At 42.9% G+C, this 26,547-nt stretch overlaps 1 protein-coding gene and 1 long non-coding RNA gene across 3 annotated transcripts; both read left to right on the forward strand.

Annotated features, from left to right (window-relative positions):
• The first annotated feature begins 3,490 nt into the window (after nucleotides 1–3,490).
• LOC115015534 (uncharacterized) lies at nucleotides 3,491–13,055 on the forward strand. Its single transcript, XR_003833003.1, has 4 exons — nucleotides 3,491–3,794; nucleotides 6,443–6,568; nucleotides 9,342–9,416; nucleotides 12,637–13,055. It is a non-coding gene; the product is annotated as an uncharacterized LOC115015534 (long non-coding RNA).
• A 1,081-nt stretch (nucleotides 13,056–14,136) lies between these two features.
• topaz1 (testis and ovary specific TOPAZ 1) lies at nucleotides 14,137–24,754 on the forward strand. 2 transcript variants are annotated; one of them, XM_029442495.1, is made up of 21 exons: nucleotides 14,137–14,653; nucleotides 14,765–15,064; nucleotides 15,552–18,210; nucleotides 18,294–18,337; nucleotides 18,522–18,619; nucleotides 18,927–18,973; nucleotides 19,063–19,130; nucleotides 19,270–19,328; nucleotides 20,018–20,110; nucleotides 20,329–20,386; nucleotides 20,506–20,657; nucleotides 20,829–20,921; nucleotides 21,010–21,125; nucleotides 21,269–21,332; nucleotides 21,429–21,600; nucleotides 21,721–21,821; nucleotides 22,564–22,729; nucleotides 22,877–23,029; nucleotides 23,260–23,463; nucleotides 23,688–23,874; nucleotides 23,953–24,754. In XM_029442495.1, the coding sequence occupies exons 2-21, from the start codon at nucleotides 14,821–14,823 to the stop codon at nucleotides 24,149–24,151; spliced, it is 4,977 nt and encodes a 1,658-aa protein (XP_029298355.1). In that variant the 5' UTR covers nucleotides 14,137–14,653; nucleotides 14,765–14,820; the 3' UTR covers nucleotides 24,152–24,754. The 2 variants fall into 2 exon arrangements, with proteins under 2 accessions (XP_029298355.1, XP_029298356.1); XM_029442496.1 differs by having other exon boundaries at nucleotides 21,281–21,332.
• The last annotated feature ends 1,793 nt before the right edge of the window (nucleotides 24,755–26,547 follow it).

Genomic DNA, 26,547 nt, shown 5'->3' on the forward strand with positions numbered 1-26,547 from the left:
TCCGTCATTGCTGCAGCGGACGACATTGACTGACTAACACATGAAACGGACAAGTTCTTTCTGCTAGAACATGACTATAAACGGCCTGGGGGGGGCTAACATATCACCATTTTGCGACACTGACTGGCTACTGGAGTGGAGCACTATGTTGCAGAGCCATGACTGCTGGCATTATGCAACACAATCTTGACCTTAACTGTTTCTACCCTGGCACTTTTGCTACGTTGTAGTTGCATGTTGCAGAAGTGCAAAGCAGGAAATATTTGCATAGACAATGATACAATAGGTTTGGCTGTAACAAATGTCGAATTTGTTAAATTTGAAGCTTGTATTGAGGTTTTTGGATGATTCTTCTTTGAGCCTTACGTCTCATGCTTCAATGCTTCCAAACTGCCGGACATCTTTCTACAGTTGTTGGTATAAAAGTGACGACGTCTTGATGGAGTGCCGAGCGAATGCAGATACATAATTGAATTCTTTTTTTGTAACGACTTAAGTAATTTACTCTAATAGTGTTAGAGCCAAAATAGATTTTGTGTTATTGTGGTTATATGTAATTTATGGAGCTGCGAGACTGTTAGTACAGGTGCGTGCCTCCCTTTGTGTGCAGCAAGCGGAGAGCAAACTGCAGTGAACATTTGTATTTGAAAGACTAATTGCCAACAAATATGGATTGAAGCAGAATATTTAATTAGATAAAAACATGTTGTGAATTTTGGAAACTGCAGAATCGTTTGGTTCACACGTGTCGGACACAATCCTGCGCAGCCTCCACGAGATAGACTATTAGATAATAGTAAAATACTAATAATATTAGTGTAATCTTTATCTGCAACTGTGCACACATCACTGTTACATTTATGAACTCAGGACCTAAAAATCTTCTTTATTTCCCGACAAATTTCATCTGAAAAGCACTTTAGGAACGGACGCCTTACTGTAAGAGATGGCCGACAGAATCCACGTCCCCCAAGTTAAGATGAAACTAACACGAGGCTTCAGCAGGCTGAGTTATTAAATCATCTTCCACCATCTTTTTGTACATAATTCCCTCTTTGTGCTTCTACGTCAGAGGGATGCTCTACACAGTTGCATGTAGCTTTGGACTGCCATGATGACTGCTCTCAATTTGTCGAACCACCAAAGCCTCAAATGAGTATTTGCTAAACTAGGACTGTAGATGTTGTCCCTCATCTCTTACGTTATAGTCCAGTGTGGACAGGACGAAAGGTTAAAGCAACTCTTTCAGCGTACATTTAAGTATTGCTTCAAGATAGACTTGAACAAAACATGATATTATATGTTCTCAGCCACCTCCTGGATGTTGCTGTTAAAATGCATGCTGGGAAACATTGAGATGTAACCTTAGCATGAAGCCATGTGGAGCTAAATGGAGAAACAAAGAGGCCATGGTGCGTGGGGGAGAATATTGTTAGAGAACTGGTAGAAAGAACAAGAACGAGGGCAGAAGAGGAACGGGTTAAAGCATCGAGAGCGGAGGAGAGGGTGAGGTGGCCTGGGGGGAGGAGAAGAGAAAGAGCAGAGAAACAGAAAAGCAGACGTGGAGGAGGTGGGGAATTGATGAAGCAGAAAGCTGGGTTATTCCTGCTGTGAATCTATGTGCCTTTTGCTGTGTGTGTGTGTGTGTGTGTGTGTGTGTGTGTGCACATGTGTGAGTCAGTGAGTATGAATGGCCAGCTTTTGGCAGTAAATGAAACTGTTTATCAGATCGATATGGCCATCATGTCCCAGATGACTGTGGCCTCTACTGAAGAGCAATCATAAATCACAACCAAATATGGAGGACACTGATCTATACCAGCTTTGTGTGAGCGCGCGGGCACACTGTGCACAGGCATACATGCTCCTCTGGTTTTTTGTGCGTTTGTATCTGTGTATTTAGGCGTCTGTGTGAAATACTCTTTCTCCTGATGCGGCTGAGCTGAGATTTGAGATGGAGCAGTCAGAAAAGACAAGACCACACCTTAGACCTAAAACTATCAACGCAGCGGTACAAAATAAGGAGGTTACACAATACGCACATACACCATCAGCCATATTGTAAGTGTGACATATCCTCCGTCCTTCCCCGTGGGGTTAACAACAGCGCTCTTGTTCTGTGTCTGACGGCCCCCGATGCTCTCACTCTGAATAATGTACCCTCACGATATCAGTGACAAGAGTCTCGAAACCAAAATAGCATCTTGAGCTCCGATAAATATAGAAGGTAATTAAATCGGCAGCAGGAGAGAGAGAGAGAGAGAGGAAAAGGCAGGAAAAAGGGATGGTCTCCTTAATGTGTGAGGATGAAACTCCTCTGCAGCGAACTACAGGGGATTGATTAGACGGGAACAAAACGCTGTTTGTTGTGCGGTCTTATTTCCCCAGCTTTACACTGATATTATCAATAATCGATTTATGCTTGTAATAGTCTTTAGTGACTATCCTGGCTGTAGAGGATGTGTGTGTTTTAGGGCCTGCCGGAGTGCAGTGAGTCAGCATTATTTCATTGGTTAGTTCTCAGGAGACTCGGCCGCGTGTGAGCCCTCGCTGCCATCTGCCTCTTGCCGCTCTCTAGCCCCTTTTTTTTATGCGTGTTATGCTCCTTTCTGACTTCTTCTACCTTTTTGTCAAATGTTTGCAGCACTTAGTGAAGCAGAAGAATCGGGGATTGATCCTGCGTGTGACACCGTCGCAGAGGAGTGGGGTGAAAGGTTATGGGGGGTTGGATCAGCTTGTCAGAACGACCGGCCCCCATCTTGACATGATCTCCTATGGGAAATTGTGTGTGTGTGTGTGTGTGTCCATTCAGTTTGACATGTTGTGACAGAAACTGACTGACAAGCCCCTTCGCAGACCAACACCAGCCACTGCAGAGAGACTAATGATGACAGCTCTCAGGCCATACACACTGCTCTCTTTTTTCTTACACACACATACACACACATACACACACCATATCTTCCTAACTCTCGTTCTCTTTGTCTTGTGTCTCTCCCTCGGCTACCTCTTCCTCTATCACACGCCCACACAGACAATGGCATCCTGTATATCGTCTCCCTGACACAAAGGCACAAACACACACATTTACATGAACACTCTGGCAAACACCCACACACACATACACACTGGCACATACACACACACACACACACACACACACACACACACACACACACACACACACACACACACACACTCCCATGCATGCATGCAGTCATACTAGTCTGCATGACAAATATTTCTCAAATACACACAAGGTATACACATTTTTTCTCTTGCATTGTCTCTCAGACACACACACACACTCTCTCTTTTTTTCTCACACACACACACACACACACACACACACACACACACACACACACACACACACACACACACACTCACTCACAAAAGCTGCACTACTCTCTCTGTCTCGGAATTTTACATTTTGATGAAGGAGGAAGCACGTCGTCCAATCAGAGCAGCGGGAGCAGGGAGAGACCATCTCAGCGCAGACAACAGGGTGGTTCGGAGGCAGCTCGACGGCGTGTTATCAGGGTCGTCCCAACCAGCTCTGCCCCCCCGGCGTCCCCTTGTCTGCGCACGGCTGGTGGTACGATCCGCGAGGCTCGATAAGAACCCCTCCTCTCTGTCTCCCCCTGTTCTATCAGTGCTAGGGTGTAGCTACTGATCCTATACTACAGCAGAGAGAGTGAGAGCGTGAGGGAGGAGGGACATCAGGTGTCACATCTCTGCCACCCCAGTTGAGGCTGCATTACCACGACAACCAGCTCCAGGGATGCTGCCAGGTGAGTCTGAGGACACGCACATACTCACACACGTATACATTTTGACACACATGCTATACATGTGCACAATGAGATGATTCCACGTTGTTTAAACATTGGGATGTGTAAACGTTTAAAACATTTCTACATACACAGGTGTGCAGCCGTTGATGTGCTCCAGTTTGCGGGTATATACTTTTGCATCCAATGTTTCAACACTACTAATAGTGTATTGTGTGAGCGTGTGCGTAGTTGCTGTCAGCGTGTGTGTGTGTGTGTGCGTGTGTGTGTGTGTGTGTGTTTTGTAGCAATGCCAGAATGTACAGTATATGTGCGTGTAACATTCGCCATACCTCCCAGTGTGATGGTGGGAGACAAAGGGTCCCCTCTGTCTGGCGCTGTAGCGCCGCTTACACCGCCACTGATGAGTGTGAAAGTTTTCTCCGTCAGCAATCACGTCTGATCGGGAAAAATAAGTCGGATAGGGTGCCCCCCCTCCCCCCACCCCCACCTTCCCACCCACCCATCGCTGTCGAACTCTCCTGACTCACGGTGATAGGAGGACACGGTCACAGCAGATGATCACCCGGTGGGTGGGGGTGGGGGTGGGGGGGTGTTCTGAGGACACGGAGTCTGGGAGGAGGGGGGGGGGGGGTTTGGTTGGCGGTCATGACACTACTGTAATGTGTGCTAGACATACTATAAAGAATGAGGTTAAAACACATGTGTCTGAGGAGGGGTCATCACTGTGTGTGTGCGTGTGTGAGAGAGAGAATGTGTGAGAGAATGGGAGCACGTGCGTAATGTGCCGGCCATTACTGACCGATAAACCCAGACAAAGGGCGGCGGATCATATGTGCAGTCTTGTGTCATACTCTCGAGTGTATGTGTGTGGGTGGGGAAGGAGGGGGAGGGTTCATATGTTGAACGGTCACGTCTGCGCAGGGCACCTCCGTAAGCATGTGCGTACAGTATGTCTGATCATCATGTCTGAGCTCGTCCTGTAAAGTGGCAGCCGTCTCCAGAAGATCACACGTGCGCATTGCGCTGCCGTGTTCTCGGTCCTCTCTCCCTCTCAGCCCCTGACGCCCTTATTCAACCTGTCCCCTTTTGACAGCCGGCCGTCAACCCAACCCAACTCTCCACCGTCATGCAGCACGAGCGGAGCCTTCGTCTCACAAGGCTCGACTGGTCCAACCCTGTTCATATGAAACTAAATTATCAATCTGCTCTTTGTGTCAACTACTGTAATAGATGTGCTCTTATCCTTATGTGGCCTTTGTTAAATCCTGCCCATGTGATTGCGGATCTTTGTCGCGAGGGTGCAGTCTAGTGTAGTTTGTAGTATGTAGATTTTAGGACTAGTCGAAGCTTTTTTTTGTTTAACAAATGCGTTATTAGGCAAACTCTTAAATTGCCTCATTCTTTATTCAAAGAAGACAATATTCTTCATTCACAAATGTTATGTAAGAAATGAAGAGTCTTTTTTTTTCAGATCCTTTTTGTGGTGAGTACCGTGTGAGTGAGACCATAGTTAGGTTACAGAGCTCTTAACTCTGAACATGCAAGTGCACAGGTCACACATTCACCTACCGCGACACTGGGCCCTTCCAATAAATGTGCAATAAATTGGAAAAGCGAAATTGTATATTTGACGGAGACAGCATCCCTTAAACAAATATTTTGTAATATGAAGGAGTACGGTGCCTGACAGGTGTGGGCTGCCGTTATCTAGTCACTGAATATTGTATATATCATGAGAGCGGAGTAATCTATATCTTTAGCCTATGGCTTCTCCGACACCGGTGACCAAACTGCATCGTCTGTGTGTAAAAATGACGGCGACAAGAACAAGCTGTACATTTCAGTTTCAGTGCCCTTCTCTCCTCTCCCTCCTCTTCCATTTCTCACCCTTCTCAATTCCTCTCTTTTTTTTCTCTGTGCTCACATGCACACACTCATCCCCTCCTCTTTTATGTGAGCACTGACAAGCTGTAGGGCGTGCCCCCCCCCCCCCACACACACACACACTCGCACACACATATGTTACAACGAGCCGTGCATCGTACATACATTCACAGCCATGTGGAGTTCACACATGGCTGCACAATAACTGCTGTCCGTCATACATGTCCTGGTCTACACTACGGGGGCCTCTGCGCTGACAAAAGAATCAGTATTTTCTTTTTCTATAATTCGGATACTATAAGGTGAGATGAAATGGTACTTTGTTGCGTATATGATGTCTGTAAGGCAGAGAAATGATGGCGTAAGCAACAATTACCCTAATTGAACATTCCAGAGCAGCCTTGCAAAATGGCTGCCGAGCCGGCTGTCTGTGATGGCCGACGAGTGTGTAGGTCTAAGGTGTGTTAGCAGCGCCCGTGTGTTTGTTGTAACTCTATGTGCTTTTTGCCTTTTTACTGACTGCTTTGTGTCGGGGGAAGTCTCCGCTCACAGGAGATCTTTGCTAATCCATAATTACCAACCTCGATATACCTCGACTGTAGGAAGCATGATGTCGACTCGCCTTACTGTAACAGTTTAAGATTGTGTTTCCTGCATTCAGCTTTGGAAATACCATCTTCAGAACGTCGGCATTTTCACGGACCAGCACAAAGGTGCTGAATGTGTTTTACCAAAGAGCTGACCTTGTTGTTTCTTTACAGCTCTCTGCGTCGCCAGCCCAGCAGCCAGCCGACCGCCCAGCCATCCAGCTATCTACCCGTCCATCCGCCCGCCCAGCCAGCGAGGCCGGCCCTGCCCAGAACTGGCAACCTGCAGGAGTCATCAGGGTTAGTGCGCCTCTGGCACGCCTCTGTGCCAAAATCTTCTGCAAGCATCAGGCAGGAACTTGTAAATTTATAGATCTGCACTTAAACCAAAGGCCAGACAATCAAATAATAGATTACATTAGGGAAAGGGAGAGAGAAGGGGGGGCGATTAAACGTTGCTATTGGTCCTGATTTATAACAGTCAGTCGTTTAAGTCAAGAGACATTTTAGAGTAGCACAAAAACGTTTCATTGTAATCTTAGAGGAGATATCGAGTGATGGCAATTTAGTTTGTTTGATTCATGCGAGTATTTCTTTATGCTTTGACACAAAGGAAGCAATGGCTCCTCTGAGGTCGCCAATATAATATCTTAGCAGCTTTCAGAGGTGGGTGCCTTCTTAAACCCCCACACATGCAGACACACACACACTTTTGTACCGAGATAAGCAGCATTCTCCTATTTACATACCCACTTCTTCTCCCATTCGTATTAGACTCACACAGATTATAAGCATCGCTGGATTAATTTAAAGCTGTGCCGTTTTGCTAATAATCCAAATACTGCAAGTGTTAGCATTTTCCGCAGTTCATTAGGGGAGAAGCTGTAAAAAAGACAAAGCTGAACTAAATGACTACCAGCGCTCGGGCCTTATCTCAGCTGTGTGGGTGTGTGGCTTGTGTGCGCATGTGAGAGAGAGAGAGAGAGAGGCTTGAATGTGACAGCGGCGGGTCGAGTTTACACATTAAAATCTCTGCTGCTGTTTCTAATGAATTTGCTGTAGCGTGGTCACAACGTTCAGCCCGACGTTGGAGATACAGAGGAAAGACGGCGGAGAGGGAACGCACCGCTGTACGTTCACACGCAGCAGACCGTGGTGTGTGTGTGTGTGTGTGTGTGTGTGTGTGTGTGTGTGTGTGTGTGTGTGTGAGAGAGAGAGAGAGAGAGAGAGAGGGCACGTATGTGAATGTGAGATTGTGCGAGACTGTGCAGTTTGCTATCGATTGGAGTGAATAATGCTTCGCTCTCTTTCTCTAACACTCTGTCGACTATTCCTCTATGGATATAATGGAGCTATTTGTTTAACATCTATAAATACAGTCGACCGCTAAAGGCGGACATCTTCCCTGGTGAAAATTAAATAATAACATTAAAAGACAAATGATCAAAGTACAAAACGTAATCTCATTAAACGCCCTTCTATTTGATTTGTTTTATTTTAAATACTCTATTGTTCTGGATAATCAAAACAGAAAGCTACAGTAAGCAGAGCGACCAGAGGCCCATTTAGTATCTTTTAAAAGAGCTTCTGGTATTTACCGATACGCTAACGACATTTTCAAAATAAGACTATCAAAGAGACGATGTTAGAAAGGCCGGAGTAAAGAAACTTGATTTGTTAACTCATTTAATTGGACAGATATTGATGTCCAACTTTGAGTAAAGGGAACATGAGGACAGCAAAGTGTGTGTGTGTGTGTGTGTGTGTGTGTGTGTGTGAGAGAGAGAGAGAGAGAGAGAGAGGGCACGTATGTGAATGTGAGATTGTGCGAGACTGTGCAGTTTGCTATCGATTGGAGTGAATAATGCTTCGCTCTCTTTCTCTAACACTCTGTCGACTATTCCTCTATGGATATAATGGAGCTATTTGTTTAACATCTATAAATACAGTCGACCGCTAAAGGCGGACATCTTCCCTGGTGAAAATTAAATAATAACATTAAAAGACAAATGATCAAAGTACAAAACGTAATCTCATTAAACGCCCTTCTATTTGATTTGTTTTATTTTAAATACTCTATTGTTCTGGATAATCAAAACAGAAAGCTACAGTAAGCAGAGCGACCAGAGGCCCATTTAGTATCTTTTAAAAGAGCTTCTGGTATTTACCGATACGCTAACGACATTTTCAAAATAAGACTATCAAAGAGACGATGTTAGAAAGGCCGGAGTAAAGAAACTTGATTTGTTAACTCATTTAATTGGACAGATATTGATGTCCAACTTTGAGTAAAGGGAACATGAGGACAGCAAAGTGTGTGTGTGTGTGTGTGTGTGTGTGTGTGTACCTGTGTTTGGCAAAGGGCCTTTTAGACCCGAGGAAATGGATGCTTGGCAAATGCTCCGCCAGCATCCTTATCGCTGCTGCTCTCGAAGCTGACCACCCCAGCTCCTTTAATAATGGACACAAACCACAGAGTCATTTCTATTTATGCACTCGCTAACACCTTCCAGTGTGTGACTCCAGATAATGCTAATGCACATAATAATGTAGGAGGCTGTTCATTTCTCCTAACGCAGTCATTTATCTTCTGATTAAAAGACACAGAAAGAGGCGGACGCATAAAAAAGGGAAAAGTAAATCCAAAGAAATTAGTTTCTGTCTGTCTCAGCATGATGTGATGCGAATAAAAGAGAATGATTGACACAAGTGGACGTCTGCTGGTTAATAGTGGGGGTCTAAAACACAGAGTATGGGAGGATGTTCACCACAGCAAAGCTTTTTGCCTCCCTGGCTTTCATCCCAAGAGCAGACAACAGACGTCGTCATTTTCCAACTCGATTTACAGACGCATTAGGAGATGCTGAGGCGCGCCCGACTCTCTCAAATGCAATCAGCCTGCCCGTGTGTTTTTAAGAGGAAATTGAGGGTTTAATCTTTATCGACTTCTTCTTGACTTCTCCTCTTTTGTAGACTTCTTTTCTCACTAAGATAATTTCAAAGCACGAATAGCTGCGTATGGATTTTTCTCATGACTACCCTGTACTGATTCGTCTCCCTTTTTTTTTTTTAGGCTTCGTGGAAAAAAAGAAAAGAGGACGCGTGTGAGGACTAAACTCATCTCAGAGATTTAGATAGGTTTTCTAAGGTGAGTTAAAAATATGTTTTTAATTTTTTATTCCTAAACATCTTTCAATAATGCAAAATGAACATGTTCTCCAAGTGTGTGCAATGTCTAGAAATGTTTTAATTAATTAAATTTAAAGCCTCGTGTGTCATATTTTAAACCCACATTGCATTTTTTAATAATGACGTCATATCATAGTAACTGATGGCGTGATTTAAAATGAAATATGAAATATTGCTAATGCCACTATTTGTGCATTTTTAATATGGATGACAGTAGATTTCCTCGTTTTCAAATGGTCGCAGTGAGTTTATCGACATTAAATACTTCCTTTTTACATTTTCTGACTTTCTTTCAGTCCGTAATATCCCCGTTTTGACAGGTTTAATCTATATTTTAGTTAAATTAATCTTCAATTCACTTCCAGGTAGCCTTAAAACGCTCTTTTAAATTGGCTTTAAGAAACCTGCTGAAACCCTGAAAGTCTGCTTTTCTCTATCCCCCTGTAATTAATTTCACACCTTTGAGCCTCACAATAGTTTCCTGAGTGCACTTAGGGGAGAGATTCAGGACAAAGTCAGCTCGAGAGGAACATCCATGTAGATCTCCTCGCGCACACACCAGCTGCCTACAATCCTGCACCCTTAATGTCCTGTCTGACCCTCAGCTAAACATATGACTAATTGAGAGCTTGGATAAAAACTGAAGAGAGACAGAAGCAGGACAAAGGATGGGGGCTGGGAATGAGAGGAGGAGATGGAGAAAAGATCTGCGAGATGAATGAGCTAAAAAACAAAAAAGACATTTTTGTAAAGATGGCATTTACTATTATACCCTCATATCTATAACTTTAGTTCAATTCCTTTATTCCCTCAAAAATGTCACGGATCATTCATCCTCTTTTTCACCCTCCATTTCTCTCCGTATCGCTCCATTTCTTGTACCAGCTGTTCACTCGTCTCACTTTTGATCTCGTCTCAGATTCTTGTTTTACCTGCTTAACATTTCCTTCTTCCTCTTATCCTTCAAACTATTTTTTTGTGCATTTTTTGTTTTTCCAATCCCCCACTAAGGGAAGCTGCGATGACAGCGGATTGATCTCATACACAAATGCATATTGCACATATATAAATAAAACATTTTTTAGCCCACCTGCAGACGTGTAGACACACAAAACATTATTCATACGTGCCGTTAAGTGCCTGCATCGCTTCAGCAAGTCTCCTCTTACCCGAAGCAGCGGCGTGGATCCATAGTGTTCAGGTGGAGGAGGTTTTTCGAAGCATGTGGACGTTATCTTGAAACGAGGGGCTGGCTGCCATAGCAACCATATAATGAGGCAGGCAGGGCTATTTAAAGGAATTCAGCTGCTGCTCGCGTTCCCGTCAGCTTCACACCGGTCCAGTGAAAGACAAAGAAGTAGACGTGAACGCACAGATCCTTATAGTCCCTCCCCTGCAGTCTAATGTCTGGTATTAAGACTGGGTTACTCAAAGCAGTGGAACAACAGTTTAAATGAAGGGTTGCTTACATTTAACAATGCTCACACATTTAATGTTGTATGCTCTCTGTTAGGAGTCTGAACCTTAACTCCTAATTTACAATCTCCTACCCATGAAATGTCTCCACCAACAACCTTTAAATATGTATTCGTTTCTCAGTCCGAGTTCAATAAATCAGATTTTAAATGCAGCGTTTTCCACTTGAAAACACATATGCACCATCCTGCCATTTTGGTGACAACACGCGGCACACATTTTAAATCCATTCACATGAAATGGAAATGCATTCACACGCTTTCCTGCTAAAATGGATGCACATTGGTCAAATATTTCCCTGCAATATAATATAATATATAAATATATATACGCACAATAGTGGATCTTTTTTTTTTTTTTTTTTACGGTGATGTGCATATGCCTGAATTGTCTGCAGAAGGGGCCGTCTCAATGTCTCGATGTCTCAAATGATTCATCATTTTAAAAAACATACTTTTTCTCTAGTGAGGTTTTTCTCGGTGGACAGCCACACATGGGGAGACAAGTGAGAGGTAGAACAACTGCTGTGCACCTACAGTGCTTTGCATGCCAAACAGAGGCAGAGCAGACAAAGGAAAGCACCATTTCTTGCACACATCTTATATACACATATTTCTCTGTCCGATGCACGCTTAGAGGAAATTGATATATTTCTCCTATCACCTACTGAGAGCATTGCTGTATTTTCACTTAACCCCTAATGTGTCTCTGTCAACATGTAACTATGTTAGTGATGGCCTTTTTAGTCTATTCTTTTTACCAAATATCCACTTAAAGAACGCTGCTTTGAACACAATGTTCAGGATGTAGAAGTTAGCTTTCCCTAGTAGAAAAGTCCAATTTTTCAAATTCAAATGTTGAACCTAACTTAGTTCTAGCTTTGTTTTGTGATATTCTCTCCTTTTTCTGACATTGTAGAGACTAAGCATTTAATTATTAATTGAGAAAATAATCAAAAGAATAACAGATAATGATGATAGCAGTTAGCTGCAACCATTAACAGACTTCCAGCTCTTAGTCTGTCCCAGAACAAGACTATGAACCCTCACGTGTTCTAGAAATGAGCATCAGTTAAGTGCCTGAAATCAAAAGATTTAATGATTTGTAGATATTAACCTGACTGGTCTGGGCTCACGGGGTTGATAGGTGATTCTTCCTCTCCAATAAAGAGATTATTGTGATTTTTATGTCCTTTTATTATGCTGATATTCCACTACATTTTCATTTGAAGTGCACAATTATTAGTGAAACTGCCTGCGTTCTTTTATCACTCTGTTGAGCTTGTGAGCAGTCAAAAAGATTTAAAGTGCTCCATAGAAGCAAAATTATGAGTGACCTCTCCCGTAACACTCCCTCTGCTCCTCACTCTGCTCTTTATCTCATTCTAATCCCAACTCATTTCATATGCTAAGTAAAAGCTTATATCCCTCTTCACTGTACGTACACGCACATCCCTCATTTCTGTGGTGTGATTATAAAATTTGCATAGACGATGTTGTTGGAGCTGTGGAGTGCTGAAGCACGGGGTGGTCTAATGCCTGTCAGGTGTAGAGAGGTGGGGCAGAGACTCCCAGGATCCCTCATGTCTGGATTTATGATGAGAAGTCAACGAGAGGAACCCAGAGAAAGTTCCCTCAGTGTCTCTCTCTCCTCACCTCGAACGGTTTCCTCTGAATCTAATTTGCATGTTTTTCTTTTCGCAGTTGTCACAGATGTAGCGAAGATTAGGAGAGAGAGGAGAAGGGAGAGCTGACGCTGCCCCCGGGGAGGACGCAATGAGATGGAACCATTTCACTTCTTTCCAAAATGAAAAACTCTTCCACCATCAGGACGCCATCTGCTGGCTCGGTGGGGCGGGACAGCTGGTGTTGTGAATCAGGCCGCCGAAATCTAGGGACCGGCTACTTCCCAACACCAGGGTCGCACCCTCACCCCTCACGTCTTCTCAGGCTTTCACCTGAAGAGTTCAGTCATTTTAAATAGTGTTTCATACTCTCATGTCTGATGTAATGGGGATTCATTACTTGTAACACTAGGACTAGCTCCAAATCTGTGTGAAGTAGATTTCCTTTGCATTGCATCCTCTCAAATTATGAATTCCAAATAAAGATATTAAACTACATCACAACTCGTATAACACATACAACAAGGGTAATGAGATAATTTATTATTAGAAGTGTTTTCCTCAAAATGCATAAATAAAATTTCAGAAATATGTCCGTGGTTTTGTTCTTTTAATAACTCAGAAAGTGCTGTAACGTTTCAAGGCTGGTGCGGTGTCCGAGGAAGTACAAAACATTGAACTTCATCATATGAATCGCCTTGGCGAACAGAATACTGTACACGTTCTGTGGACCCTGGTCTTACAGGCTACAGCTGTACAGGTACTTGATTATATAAATTTAATCTCTGAACACAAAACAGAATGTCAAATATTCTCTTTTGCATTTTAGGCATCTATTATATTTGAGTATTTGTATGTATACCAGAAAATTACCTGAATGCATCATACATACCATTTTATTCAGTCCTCTGCATGAACAGCTGTGTGGCAATGGCAATAATGCAAATCTTTAATGTTCAAACCAAAGATATGCTCTGGGGCTGCACCATAACTGATCACCTCATCACTTCAGGATTAAAATGTTGTATTCCGTTTGTACATACTCTTTTGTTTGTCTCTTATATTAGGCTGCGTCTTCCCAGTATGTACAATGGTCAGTTTCAGATCTTAAATGTAGAATAATCACATCAATTTTGTATTTTGTACATCTCATAACAGTTTCAGGTGCAGATTTTAAGACTAAAATAAAATATCATTATAAATGACAGAAATTAAAGCATGTTTTATTTTATTTGTCACTTTATGGTTGTATTTTCCACTCTCCCGCTTCTATAGTTAATTGGATTATGTCTTGTTTTATTTATTTAATTTCTCGTTTTCTTAATTTCTTTAACTTTGTCAATAGACAAACAGCCAAACAACGGATTAAATAGACGAGACAATAAAATGAGAATGGCTTTCCTACAGTATATTACAATACACATCTATTATATTTCATAAGAACATACCACAAACACTATTAACACACCGTGAAAGTATTGTATATTGTTGGCTAAGAAAGAAATAGTCACATTTTATTATAAGGGGAAAAAGTCAATTGCTTAATCAACACGTTGCGCATGCGCAGAGTGGCCAGCACGCCTTAGTTCCCATGCCGACTTGAAGGTGACGCACGTGAGCAGCGGGGAAAGATGAAAGCTTTGGTCACACAGGTTTAATAGTAGCACTTTACGCGGAAGCACTTTTTTTTCATACTAACCACGTTCAGATATTATTATTTTCTAGCTTTTGATAGTCATTGTTTTAATTGTTAGCATGTTACTGTCTTCTAGCAGGGTAAAACTTAACCGAGTCGCGCTTGTGCCGCGGGGGCGACTACTTCCGAAATCGCTGAATAATGTTACAGCTGCCTCGAAGAAACTAGAGGAAAACAAACTAGTTTCTGGACTAGTGTCTGTGAAAGATGTACCCGTCCAAACGTCTTTAACAGACCAAATAGGCCCAGAAAATGTGACCGATACGACCGGTAACATCGCCGAAGGAGAGCCGGACGACAGTCTCGGTAGATACGCGGAATGTAATTAGGAAAAATGATTCTCAGACATGCAAACGAGATGATGGTGTGGAGGTTAAAGAAGAGGGGTCGCACACTAGAGGCAAGTATCTACAGGGCATAACCAAACACCAGGAGCAGGGGAAAGTGCGGGTTGCATAGCCTCCAAGTGCTCTGCAACCTCAGACTGAAGTTTACTTGTGTTCTGCTTCAGACGGTGCGGAGATCACACGGACAGAAGTGCACCGTCGGGGGAGACCGAAGGGCACCATGTCCAACATCTCTTGTCAAATGGAGTTAAGTAGCGAGGGACCCTCGGCTACAAAGAGCCAGACTGCAGATGACCTAGAGTCAAATGTTTGCCAATTTGGTAAATGTAAATCCAGAGAAGGGAATAAAACTCGCGGCAGGGACCGAGGCCGAGAGGGGAAAGTGAAGGCCAAGTCCGCCGGATGTGAAGCCCTGACCGGACAAGTACACACGAGACAACGGTCGATACCCACGGGACTATCAAGTAAGGTGCACTTTACCTTCGGTTAGTGTGTTGACCAGCAGTAAGCGTGTGAAGTCACTGGACTCCAGCTGATGTTTTTTTTTTAATGTCGTTAAAAGTGTTTAGCTAACGGCTAATTGCGTGTTTCTTGCTAATAGATGCTAAGCTAACGGCGCGGCTAACACAAATACCATCCTTCCAAACTTAACTACTTAAAGTGTTTTCTGTCAGATAACGTTTAGGGGATCCTTTTATATTAATTGCAAATTAAAATGGCAAGTACCAGCTTCAGGTCTTTTTTAAATTCTGAATTAAATAAGATACTAAAGCAGTCCACAGACACCCTTAAGCTTTTTGGTTTATCTGCTGTCTCCCCCGCAGTGGGTGAAAGTCCCAAATGGGACTGACATTGGTGGAAATACAAAAAAATGGTGATAGAGTGGGTTCTCTTCGTGTTTTTAATAATTTCAGATATATTGCACTATTTGACAAGTTTTTGTTTCCACAGACATTGATAGAAATACACACCCATGCCCCAGTGGACTTGCTGGTTCAGAACAAAAAAGCAGTAGCTGTGGGCCAGAGCAGCCAACGGTTGAGGTTAAGATCAAGAAAGAAAACGCAATCACCTCTAAGAAGATTATTATATTGATCGACCAGTACCCAATGGTGACGCTTTGCAACATCGCTCAAAGGTGTGAGGCTTTTAGTCCTGATTGTGGCTATGTGCTACCGAATGTCCTCAAAACCAAGGTTGTACGTTGCTTCAAACAAGACATGAGAGCTGAATTTCCACTTGGCCCTGGTTGTTTAGAGCATAACAAGCACGAACGCAAGATAAGACAAAAAAAAGAGTTTTGTCCAAAAGTGAAATCCAAGAAAAGCATCCATCGGGCTCAGAGTCTGACTGAACAACAAAGACGCCTGAACGAACGCACAGATGCACAGACCATATCCAGTAGTGCCACATGTAGTTTCCTTAAGAGTCGGACAAGTGAAGGCTCTGCTCCCTGTTCTGCTTCTTCCTCATTAGATGACTGTACAAGAAAGGGCGAGTGCAGGACTGTCATATGGGACAGAGATGTTGAGGATGATCTTGGCCGAGGAACTTGCCTAATAGGAGCTGAGATCCACAGAGACAAAAGAATAAAGCTTGGGGATAGTGTTAAAGATGGGATGTTGCCATCCGCTCCAGATTTAGAAAGAATCGGTGGCAAAGAACCAGCAAAAATGGAATCAAGAGACAAAGAGATGTCTTGTGACAGTCAGCCATGTTTAGAGCGTGCGGTTTCGGGCAGCAGCTCTTTTGGCGCAGCTGTGAAAGAAAACTGTGCCCACAAGAAACCTTGTGGTGAGATAGACGATCCCACCAAAACTGATGCAACACAAATGTCACCAGAACTGTTCTGTCAGACAAACAATGTTGACACGGATGAACTAGATTCATTCACCTGCCAGAGAGTGAGAGCCTATTTCAGAAAAATACAACTTTCTTGTGCACGCACGTACATGTCCTGGCCCTTCTCTAACTCTGACCGGACCCCTACAGCACGTAACACAGGCAGTCCAGCAGAGCCTATTGATCCATCAGCTCGAGATAACAGCAACTCTCCATTAGATCAGAACCAACTCGTTTCATCCAGCAACCAGACCAATAACGTGGTCCCAGATGCACCTAAAGATGCCTCCTCAGGCTCAGCCCACCAGTTTCCTCATCAAAATGATGAGAATGGAGAAATAATTTTAGCAGAGATAAATGGAAAAAGACATGGTACTATGTCCTCATACTCTATTGAGTTTGCACCTCAAGAAGCCAGTTGCACTTCTGATACGGATACCCTTTCCAACCCGAGTCAGAGGGGAAGAGAGTCTGGCACTGAGGCAGTCTCAGACGCATCTTCACCAGTTAATAGACATGAACCTGACAGCTCCCTATCTCCCCCTTCCCCCTCAGCACATGCCCTGACTGACTGTGAAACTGCCACTGCTTATTCTTCCATGTCATCTCCATTCAAACATGGGGGTTCAAGCAGCCTCTCCGCCACACCATCCTCTCTCCCACCTTCACCGTTCCTACTGAAGAAAGTCAAAGGTGTCAAGTCGGCTGATACTCATTCTGTAAGTGCGTCACTAACGTCCTCTTCAACCAAATGTATGGTCAAAGCTGTGGAAAAAGCATTGTTCTCCAGCGAAGAAACCCAAATTACTTCATCCTCACCTTCGCACAACTCTGACTCCTTTGATTCATGTCAATCCTCCCTCCTCCTCCCTCAAGACGACCAAGAGAGTGGAGAAGGACTTCTCGCTGGCAGTAGCCCACTAAATCATGAGCCGTATTATAATACGCACCCCTTTAACCATGTAGGTGTAAAAGAGGGATTATTGCACAACATCCTCACAGAAACGTACTCGAATGAGTTTATGCTTTCACCAATGCGCTCTCCTGTCACTTCACCACATGGGCACTCGCGGACAAGCCTCCGGCCCCGAAGCCCAGCCTGTTCAGATGAAGAGGAGGAGGAGGAGGACGAAATAAGCGAAGACACCAGTTCACACAAAATGTTACCTGGATGTCGCATGCCACAAATTGTTGATGGCAATAATAAAAACTCCAAGGGTTATCTTGAACACGGTGGTGAAGAGTTGGATGAAGTCTCTGAAACTTCTTCAAGCAATGATGAAGATGTGGATGATGGTAATGAAGAGGAAAGCCAGGATGGAACTGATTGTGAAGATGATGTGGAACAGGGTAGCAATAAATCTGAACTTCTGTCTGACCCTAAACTAAAGGCAACCCGTACCTCCGGTGCTCTGACAGAACCCTGCTCGTCTCCCAGCAGCGATGAAGTTGACGGTGGAGATTTCCGTGATGGACAGCCATGTTCTACTAGAGAAGAGGAATCAAGTCTGTCTGGAATAGTAGGCAGTGATAAGGAGGCAGAGGATACTCGGCACAGCATTTTGGATGAGTTCACAGCCTATGAACAGGATATCCTGCTTGTTGATTTGATCCAGGATGACTCGGAGCTGTTTGAAAACCTGCCCCAAGAGAGTTTGCTGAAACTGGGTCCAAACAGGGTTACCAAGGCCCCTAAAAGCAGACCTATTGGAGTGGTGAAAATGCTGTTGCCCAGGATAGATGCAGCATCACTGGTGATCAAACAAAGGTACGGTCTTATATTTGATCTCCTTACAAGTAACAGATGAGTTGTGTTCATTACAAATGAAATGAATGTTTTTTGTGTTTCAGATTGACCACAGTTGATCATTACTGCGACAGTCCTGATATCACAGGTATGGCCAGTGCACACAACACAGCATGCACAAAGTTAGAAACATTTACAGCAGCAGAAGACACATTTTGTGTATATTTCCGATGCTTAATCTTGCTTAGGGGCTCATGCATCAATTTGTTTTATATTTGAGACGAAGATCAGCCTGTGATTTGTGTTTTTGTTTTTTGTTGTGCATTTTACAGAGGGGGACAGCAGGTCATGGCGACCTCAGTGTAGCAGCAACCCTTCCACGACGCATGGCAACACATGGCGTGCTACAGAAAAGCAAAACAAAGACATGGTAGAAAACAGAGTTTTGCTTCCAAAACATGTTTTCTTTCATAGTAGTGGAAAGAATACCTTCATAATACACATTTAAGTGTTTATTTTACTGCACTTTGTCTATTTGCATCAGTAGATTTCACCTAAAGTTAGCATTTTGTAACACAACAAATAATTGTTAATGTAATCAACTGGGGAAGTTTGATGGTGATATCTAATGGACCCTTTTCAAATGTACTGTCTCCCCTCGCTAGCAGTGCAAACAGATTTAGTTAAAATAAGAAGTAATCTCCATTGTGTTGAATCTGTTTTGTGTTTTTGAACAGAGTCGGCCTGATGCTAACAACAATCATGTAAACAGAGTCCTGGAGAGGTAGCTGTTTGCACACGTCGCATGATGAAACATTTCTTCGGCCCACTTAAACTTTCATTGTTTTGATAATCACTTATGTTCTATATTAGGAGCCAGCCCATCCAGACAGTAAACTCCCATAATAAACACATCCCTCCACTTATGACCGCAAGAATTGGTGAGGAGAAAATGGAAACTTTGTTTGCGCTGATGATTCCACTTTCTGTCATTTAATTACCGACGCAAATGTTCAGTCCAGTGTAAAAACTCAAACCGCTGGGTGTGACTGTTCTTTTGTTCCTCTGCTCTCTTCACAGGGCCATTAATGACAAAACCAGCTAACGTGACAGAGTCCAGGCGCCAGAAGTCTAATGCTGTAAGTGTTCCATTAAATATAGAACAGTCATTGTCGTCCATCAGAAAAAGGCCTCATTTATAAACATGTTTATTGGCTTTAGCGTGCATTCTATTTTCTAGTTATTCCAAAGAACCTGACTAAAATGAATCGGTGCTAAACGGACTTAACAGGAAATTCTTACTTGGTAGTTGGTGTGGTATGACCCATTAACCCTGGGTGATCATTTTCAAGTGCGAGTCCGTATTTAAAGACTGAAAGAATGGTGTTAATAGAAACGAATGCTAGCTCTAGGATCTGTGGCTTCATGCAAATGTGAAAAAAACAATTCCTGGGCTTCATTTGCTGTCGTGTTAAATTCTAGAAAGAATAGCATAGTAAATGATTATTGTGGAAAAGGTTTGAGCAGCACATTTAATTTAATGCACTAAGGATGAATATATGCCCATTATGTCTGATAATGAATAAGGTATTAAAGTCTGCTTTAGAATTAATAATGTAGCATTGGGTATAAATTCAATTGATAATCTTGTTTCAGTCATCTGGTTTCATTTAAACAATGTGCATAGATGGAGGCAGAAAACGAGTGCCGGGAGATGTACAACGAAGACGCTCGGCTTGTTAAAGACGTTAATGACTTGTTGTATATTCTCCTGCCACACAATTACATTTCATCTGAGTAATCTAGTGACTTCTCTCCTCCTGTAAAGCCTCAGTACTGCAGGCAGTACTTCAGCGAGTCGCTGTCCTGCAACTTCAAGACGTGTCGCTTCCACCACGTGCCCGTGGAGGGAGACGAGAGGGTACGCTGAAAGTGCAAATAATATTTTCTTAGCTTGCCAACATCGTGTTAAAGCGTGAACACAATGGAGCACTTTACAGATCGGTACTGTACATGATGAACTATTGATTCTGGAGTCTTTTATAGAACTGATGTGTAAAGCCACTGACTGCAGAGTGGAGTAATTCTTTATGCTATAGCTTGATTTCAGAAGTCACTTGCATTGCTTCCTCTTTTTAGTTGTGCATTGACACTGTGACACGATTCAGCACAAATCCAATGTGTCTTCAAAAAGCAGGTGAGTGTTCAATGTATATTATGTTACTCCAAAGCAAGTGCTTGAAATACCTTACCTCTCTAGCACTGCACTCCATCGGTGTCTTAACGTAAGTTATACCATCTCCTCTCTGTCCGCAGGAGCTGTGTTTACAGGCTACTACCAGAACAACTCACCGGGAGTGTATTTCTCCATGATGGTGCTTCTGTCACTCCTCTGGACTCTGCTCAAAGCCGGCATGTTGTCTGAGGTCTTCTCAGTCCTCAATGTCTGCTTGGCCCACAAGATCGAGGTCAGTGTGGGTTTCATCCAGCTTTCAACAATAATGTCACGCTGCAGTACGCCATGCAGTCCACTAGAGGGCCTATTTTGAAGCACTTGTATCATTATATTCAAAGTATCCATCAACACTATGGGCATAAATGTATATGTTGAACGTATTCCCCTCTTCCCCTCTTGCTAGCCTGGCCCTGAGTTCCTGTTGGCCCTCTTTAACATTGTGAGAGAAAAGGGTCTCATGAGTGTTGTACCTCAACTCATGCAGCTCACATTCAAGGTATCATAAATCCTACTCACTTAACTTGCTGTAGGATCTGTATTTTTATTTTCATGTGCAAGACTTTATTGTGCATATATGTTGACAGATGGCCAGTGCAGGCCTAGTGCTGAGTGTGGACTGCTTCGACTGTGTGAAAAACACTCCTGAGTTCCAGCAGACAGTCAATCCAAACGCACTTGTTTCAGTGTCTGGTAACGACAAGTAAGTGGAACCTCTACTCTTTAAAAAAAGAAGTTAATTATCATCCATATGTATTTATGACTAAGTTCTGAAATGTGCGATTTATTTATATGCATTTTTGACCCAATAGTATAAGTGACTTAGTTTTATCTTTATTAACAAAGTTTATCCACCAGCGCACCCTTTCCAGAGTACCTGCATTTGGCCCATTCCATCGTGGAAATAGAGGTCAGTTCTTCTCTTCTGGAGATTACTTGTCAATTTATCCAAGGATGAAATGGTTTTGTATTCATGTCTGCCTTTTTTATGTTTTCTGTCTGTCAGCTTTGTACCAAGCAAGAAGACTGGAGGCGGATGGGGGATGTTTTCCGGTCCATCTGCCAATCCTTCAAACATCCCAACCAAGTGGAGCGAATCTGCGGTCGCATTGCCGTAGTGCTCCTGTCTGAGAGCAAAGACAAGCTGTCTCTGCCCTTTGCTGCCTTCGCAGAGACGGGTAAAAGCTGTTACTTTAAGAAATGTTTGAATTAAAACTGCATTTTCTTCCATACCATGCTTCTGTGTTATTGCAACATTACATAATGATTCCTGATGGTGTGATTTTTCTGGTTTTTAGTGTGTCAGGGTGAAGATGAGCAGAGCCTGATCAGGAGTTTCTTAGGCAGAATTGGGGTCTCTCTCATGTTAAGATATCACAAAACGCATCAATGGGCCAAGGTAAATGATTTCACACACCTATCTCCTACTTACATCTGATCTGTCATGGCCGCCTGCCATCTTGAGTCAGGACAGGATATAATGCGTGTGCCTGTAGCACAACATTCATGTTTCAGGGGCTGTCTGGACTCGGGGGAGTTTATGTAGCCATCTATAATCTGTGTGTTGTACATTACTATCAGCTGTTATGGAAATTGAGTTGTTAAATTTAACATATTTCACCAAAACAAAAATTTGAATCGATCAAATCGGCTCTTACGTTCTTTAATGTTATGATTGGACACGTAGAACCTTTTCAATATGATGGTGACAGAAATACTGCTGATGAACAAAGACGGGATTATATTTTGTAATCGCAGAACATCACATTTTTTAAAAGATGTATTGTGTGTGTGTGTGTGTGTGTCTGTCTCTCTGTGTGTGTGTGTGTTTGTCTGTCTGTTTCTCTCTGTATGTGTGTGTGTTTTTCTTTGTGTGTTTGTCTGTCTGTCTCTCTGTCCGTGTGTGTGTGTGTCTCTCTCTCTGTCTGTATGTATATGTGTGTGTCTGTCTGTCTGTCTGTCTCTGTCTCTCTCTCTCTCTCTCTCTGTGTGTGTGTGTGTGTTTCTCTGTCTCTCTGTCTCTGTGTCTCTGTGTTTCTGTGTGTGTGTGTGTGTGTGTGTGTGTGTGTGTGTGTGTGTGTTTCTGTGTGTGTGTGTGTGTGTGTGTGTGTGTGTGTGTGTGTGTGTGTGTGTGTGCGCAGGGCCGGAGGGTGGTGGAGGTGCTGTCCATTTTAAAAGTCAACTACTCAAAACTGAAGGGTTTGTTTGGGAACGAGGATGGAGCATCACGCTGCCACCTGGTCACCATGGCTACTGAGCTGCTCCTCCTGAGTGGTAGCTTGGAGGGAGCGCTCAACACACTCCGAGGTAACTCCACGAGTGGTTTACCTGACCCAACCATGCATCACAATGTTATCTGTGCTTATTTCAGTCTCAAGCAAAGCTATATTCTGTTCTAGACAAATAATAACCTCAGTGATCAGGATTCTGATGTTTCTGCGTCTGTTAACTCAGAAAACGAATGGTTCCTGAGTTCGTTGCCGTGGCCGTGTGAGCCTGCCGATCTGGAGAGTAGGACCCGTGTGTTGATGCGTCTGGCTGAGAGAACCTCTCACAGAGACACGCTGGAGGTCCTCTGTAATCTCCCTGGACTCAAAGAGCCAAACGGTGAGAGCACCATAAAGCAAATTGATCTAAAGTAAGGAGCATAAAACATTGTTACTAATGAAAGTATAAGCATCAGAGTGCAGAGGCTATTTTAATATGTCGTGCTTACTTAAAAGTACAGTTTCATAGTTGTACTGTAGATCATTTTAAAGCTACACGATAACTCCGTGTGTTTCTGGCTGAAGCCTTCAATATGCATGTAATCATGTTTTATGTTTTGTTTTCCTCAGACTTTGTCGATATCTCCAAATATGGTCCTCCGTTTAACTCTTACCTGCAAGTGTGCGTGGACAGACAGATACTTCCTCTCGCTGCAGACACAGTGGACTTCATGCTCTGTAAAAAACTACCAGTTGACCACGCGCTGCTGCAGATGCTTCTGTACAAACTGGGCAAGCAAAGCCTCTGGCTCCGAGCACGAGAAATCTTCAGACGTAAGTAGAACTCGCTGGGTTATTGAAGGTCTCGGCCGTCGGCAATGTTTAAAATAGCAATTTGGCTGATGCTACTTGTTTAACGGATGAACATCGACCACGGCGAAAGTCGTCTTATTTGCAGTTAGGCTGATGGCAAATATCGGCCTTGTTGACAACGTATTGTCGTGCATTCCTAATACGGATCATAAACACAAATTAACGACTTTGTTTGTGTTCATCAGACTCTCTGGTCATGGGGTACTACCCAGGTGTGTCTGCGCCTCCTGGTTTCATGGCACTGATCGTCCCCTGCCGACTGGGGGAGGTGGAGCTGGCTCTCACCTTGGAGATGTTAATCACCGTCAACGCAACGGTCATTTTCCACCTTTCAGAGGCCACCACCTCCTGTCTCAGCATCACTCTCAAAAGGTAACGTTTGTGTGTGAGAACGCCGGTTGCATTATGTGATCTGTATGTACATGACGGTCCTGCTTCCTTCTCTTCCAGGACTCGAAGCTGTGAGAGCGAGTACCTCGCCGCCGGTAGCCGCATCCTCTCTGCAGCGTGTATCGCCCAACCCAAACTTATTGTTCACTACACGGCAGTTAACTCGTCACAGGAACAAGTTTTCACACTTGACGTTTCCTCTGCTCGATGCTGGCTCCGCCACAATCATTTGTGGGCCAACGAGGTGTGGACGCACTGATCCAAAAGGGTCATTCCTCCGTAGTCTGCCGAAGTAATCAACTTTCCTTTCCCTGGAAACGGCTCATGTTCGAGAGACCTTCGTTGACTCTGGGAAAACAACCGATGAAATCAGGAAAACAAACACGTTTCTGTTGGCGGTCATATTTCAATTTAGCCTTTTTTTACTAAGAAGCAGAAAATCACAACCAAAGACTGACGCCAAAACGGTACGTTGTTGTACAAAGATAATAACTTTTACTTTTGTTCAAATTTCTTTTAAAATGTCAGGATTCTTTTTGTTAAAGTTTCCTGAGGAATTCTTTCAACTCATTTGTCTTTTGATTTATGTTTGTGTGATTTACTATTTGGAAAAACTAAGTCTGTTGGGGAACATAGTCCAGCATCATTTAGTAGGGTTGTTATTATAAGTAATAGATTTAGTTTATAATGTACATCTGAGTGTATATATAGGTGTGTATATATAATGGTGTTAAGTCTTTGACAGTATTGTGTTGCTGAATTATCTTACGGATTGTCAAATCCTCAATTGTTGCTTGTTCAAGAGCTGTGATTTGTATTTTCTTTGTATAACATTTTTATAAAAAAAAAACATTGTTCTGCTCCAAAAGGTTTGACTAGTGTTTGTTCTCAAAGAAAGAAAAAATCCTAAAACATAAGGTTGTTCGGTAGGTAGTTAAGATCACACCGTGTTTGTGTGTAGACGGTGTTCCCAACGTCACTACTGGAATATCGATCAAGGACCTTTTTGACCACAATGTCACGTCATTAGAAGTGTCCTCCTGCAGTCCCAGTTGGTTGGACTAATGATGGCGCTCTTAAAGACAAAACATTTTACTTAGATGTCCAGCTCACACAGCTCCAGCCTTTATTACAAACGACGGTATCTGCATTTACACGCGCTTTTTTTTTTCTGCACCATAGAATAATATCTACAGTTACTGACGAGAGAAACAGGATTCAGGGCCCAGGGAACCGCTCGGTGTCAGTTTAATCAGTTTGTAAAAGCTACATTCAAAACAAAACTCAAATGCATTTCCTCATTACATACAGTCACACATTAATGTCAAAAGGACTACATGTGGCTGACTTCAGCTGCAGCGTCCTACATCTTTTTACTCTTTCTGTTCATCTATTTACAGTTCACTACAATGTAAAGGTGTTACAGAGCAACTGGACCACCAGGGGGAAGCACTGGGCTGCTAAACTATTAGCTAAAGATGTAAAAGTAATGTTCTATCAATACTTTTTACTCCATTAATTTGATAACTAAGTTAATTTACAGATTCAGATTAACAATACAAAATATAAGCAAATAATGTATTGTGAATAATTGTAGGTTAAAATAAAACTTTATTGATCCCTTGGTGAAATTCACAAGTTTCCAAGCAGTACATAAAGTTATTAAAATAAGCTCCTCATTTACCAACTGCAACATTAAAATGATGCATCAATTATTGTAATACTATAAAATTCAGAATGAGTACTTTTACTTCCTGTACTTTAAGTGAATTTGATGCTAATACTTTTGTACTTTTACTTAATCATAATGAATGCTGGACTCTTAGCGTATTTCTACTTTTACTTAAGTGACGAGAGAAATGAGAGGCGACGATAACGCAGACATTGTATTGTTTACTTTTACCTTCTGCAGTCACTGCAGCATGTTGGCGCCCATCGCAGCTGCAGACCGATATGTCTTCACACATCTTAACAATGGGCTGCATGTATAGTGTGTTTATAAAACCAATTATGAAATGTACACGTAGAGCTTATAAAAGATGAATAGTGCGACTTAAAGTAAAGTGTTACCCCGGCACCATTCAGTCAGATGAAATGCTGTGAATAATGCAAATGTGTGTGTCATGTCCGGGATAGTTAACCCTAACACAGGACTGTTTGTTGTTGCTCAGAGCAGTGCTGTCTTACTCATGTTCGCCCCTGGCCTCGACTTCCCTCCAGTCATATGAAAGAACGACTTCTTCCTCACTTAGAGAATAGTAGGCCTAACACACTGACTCTGCAGCCAGCATCATCATGTGAAACATTCTGATTTATGGATTATTCCTCGGGGGGGGGGGAGGAGAATGTTTTCTCATTTTGATGTTTCAACGTAACCTTTGGCATGTTTCCAAACGACTCATCCTTTTATCTGCTCTTGCGTAACTTTGATCACTTTAGGAGGTTGCTGTACATTTTCTTACCGTTAATAACCCCCCGGGATAAATGGAACAACATTAGGGACCCACGTCAAATGAAGATAGTTAAGTGCCTCATATGATCTCCGTTAGATAACAACCTCACCCCTACCCCCACCCCCACTGTTTCGCCTTTGATTTTCACCATATTTGGCAGCATTTTCCTACGTTTGACATTGTGCTTATTGTTGTAGCCAAA

The sequence above is a fragment of the Cottoperca gobio genome, chromosome 11 (genome assembly GCF_900634415.1).
Source record: "Cottoperca gobio chromosome 11, fCotGob3.1, whole genome shotgun sequence".
Classification (NCBI taxonomy): Eukaryota; Metazoa; Chordata; class Actinopteri; order Perciformes; family Bovichtidae; genus Cottoperca; species Cottoperca gobio.

What these genes read in the sequence shown, in the direction of transcription:
- topaz1 (XM_029442495.1), top strand. Translation starts at nt 14,821, where the DNA reads ATGTCCAACATCTCTTGTCAAATGGAGTTAAGTAGCGAGGGACCCTCG. An exon ending in GGCGCCAGAAGTCTAATGCT is followed by an intron (nt 19,329 to 20,017) that starts GTAAGTGTTCCA and finishes CCTCCTGTAAAG; the next exon opens with CCTCAGTACTGCAGGCAGTA. An exon ending in TCATGCAGCTCACATTCAAG is followed by an intron (nt 20,922 to 21,009) that starts GTATCATAAATC and finishes ATATGTTGACAG; the next exon opens with ATGGCCAGTGCAGGCCTAGT.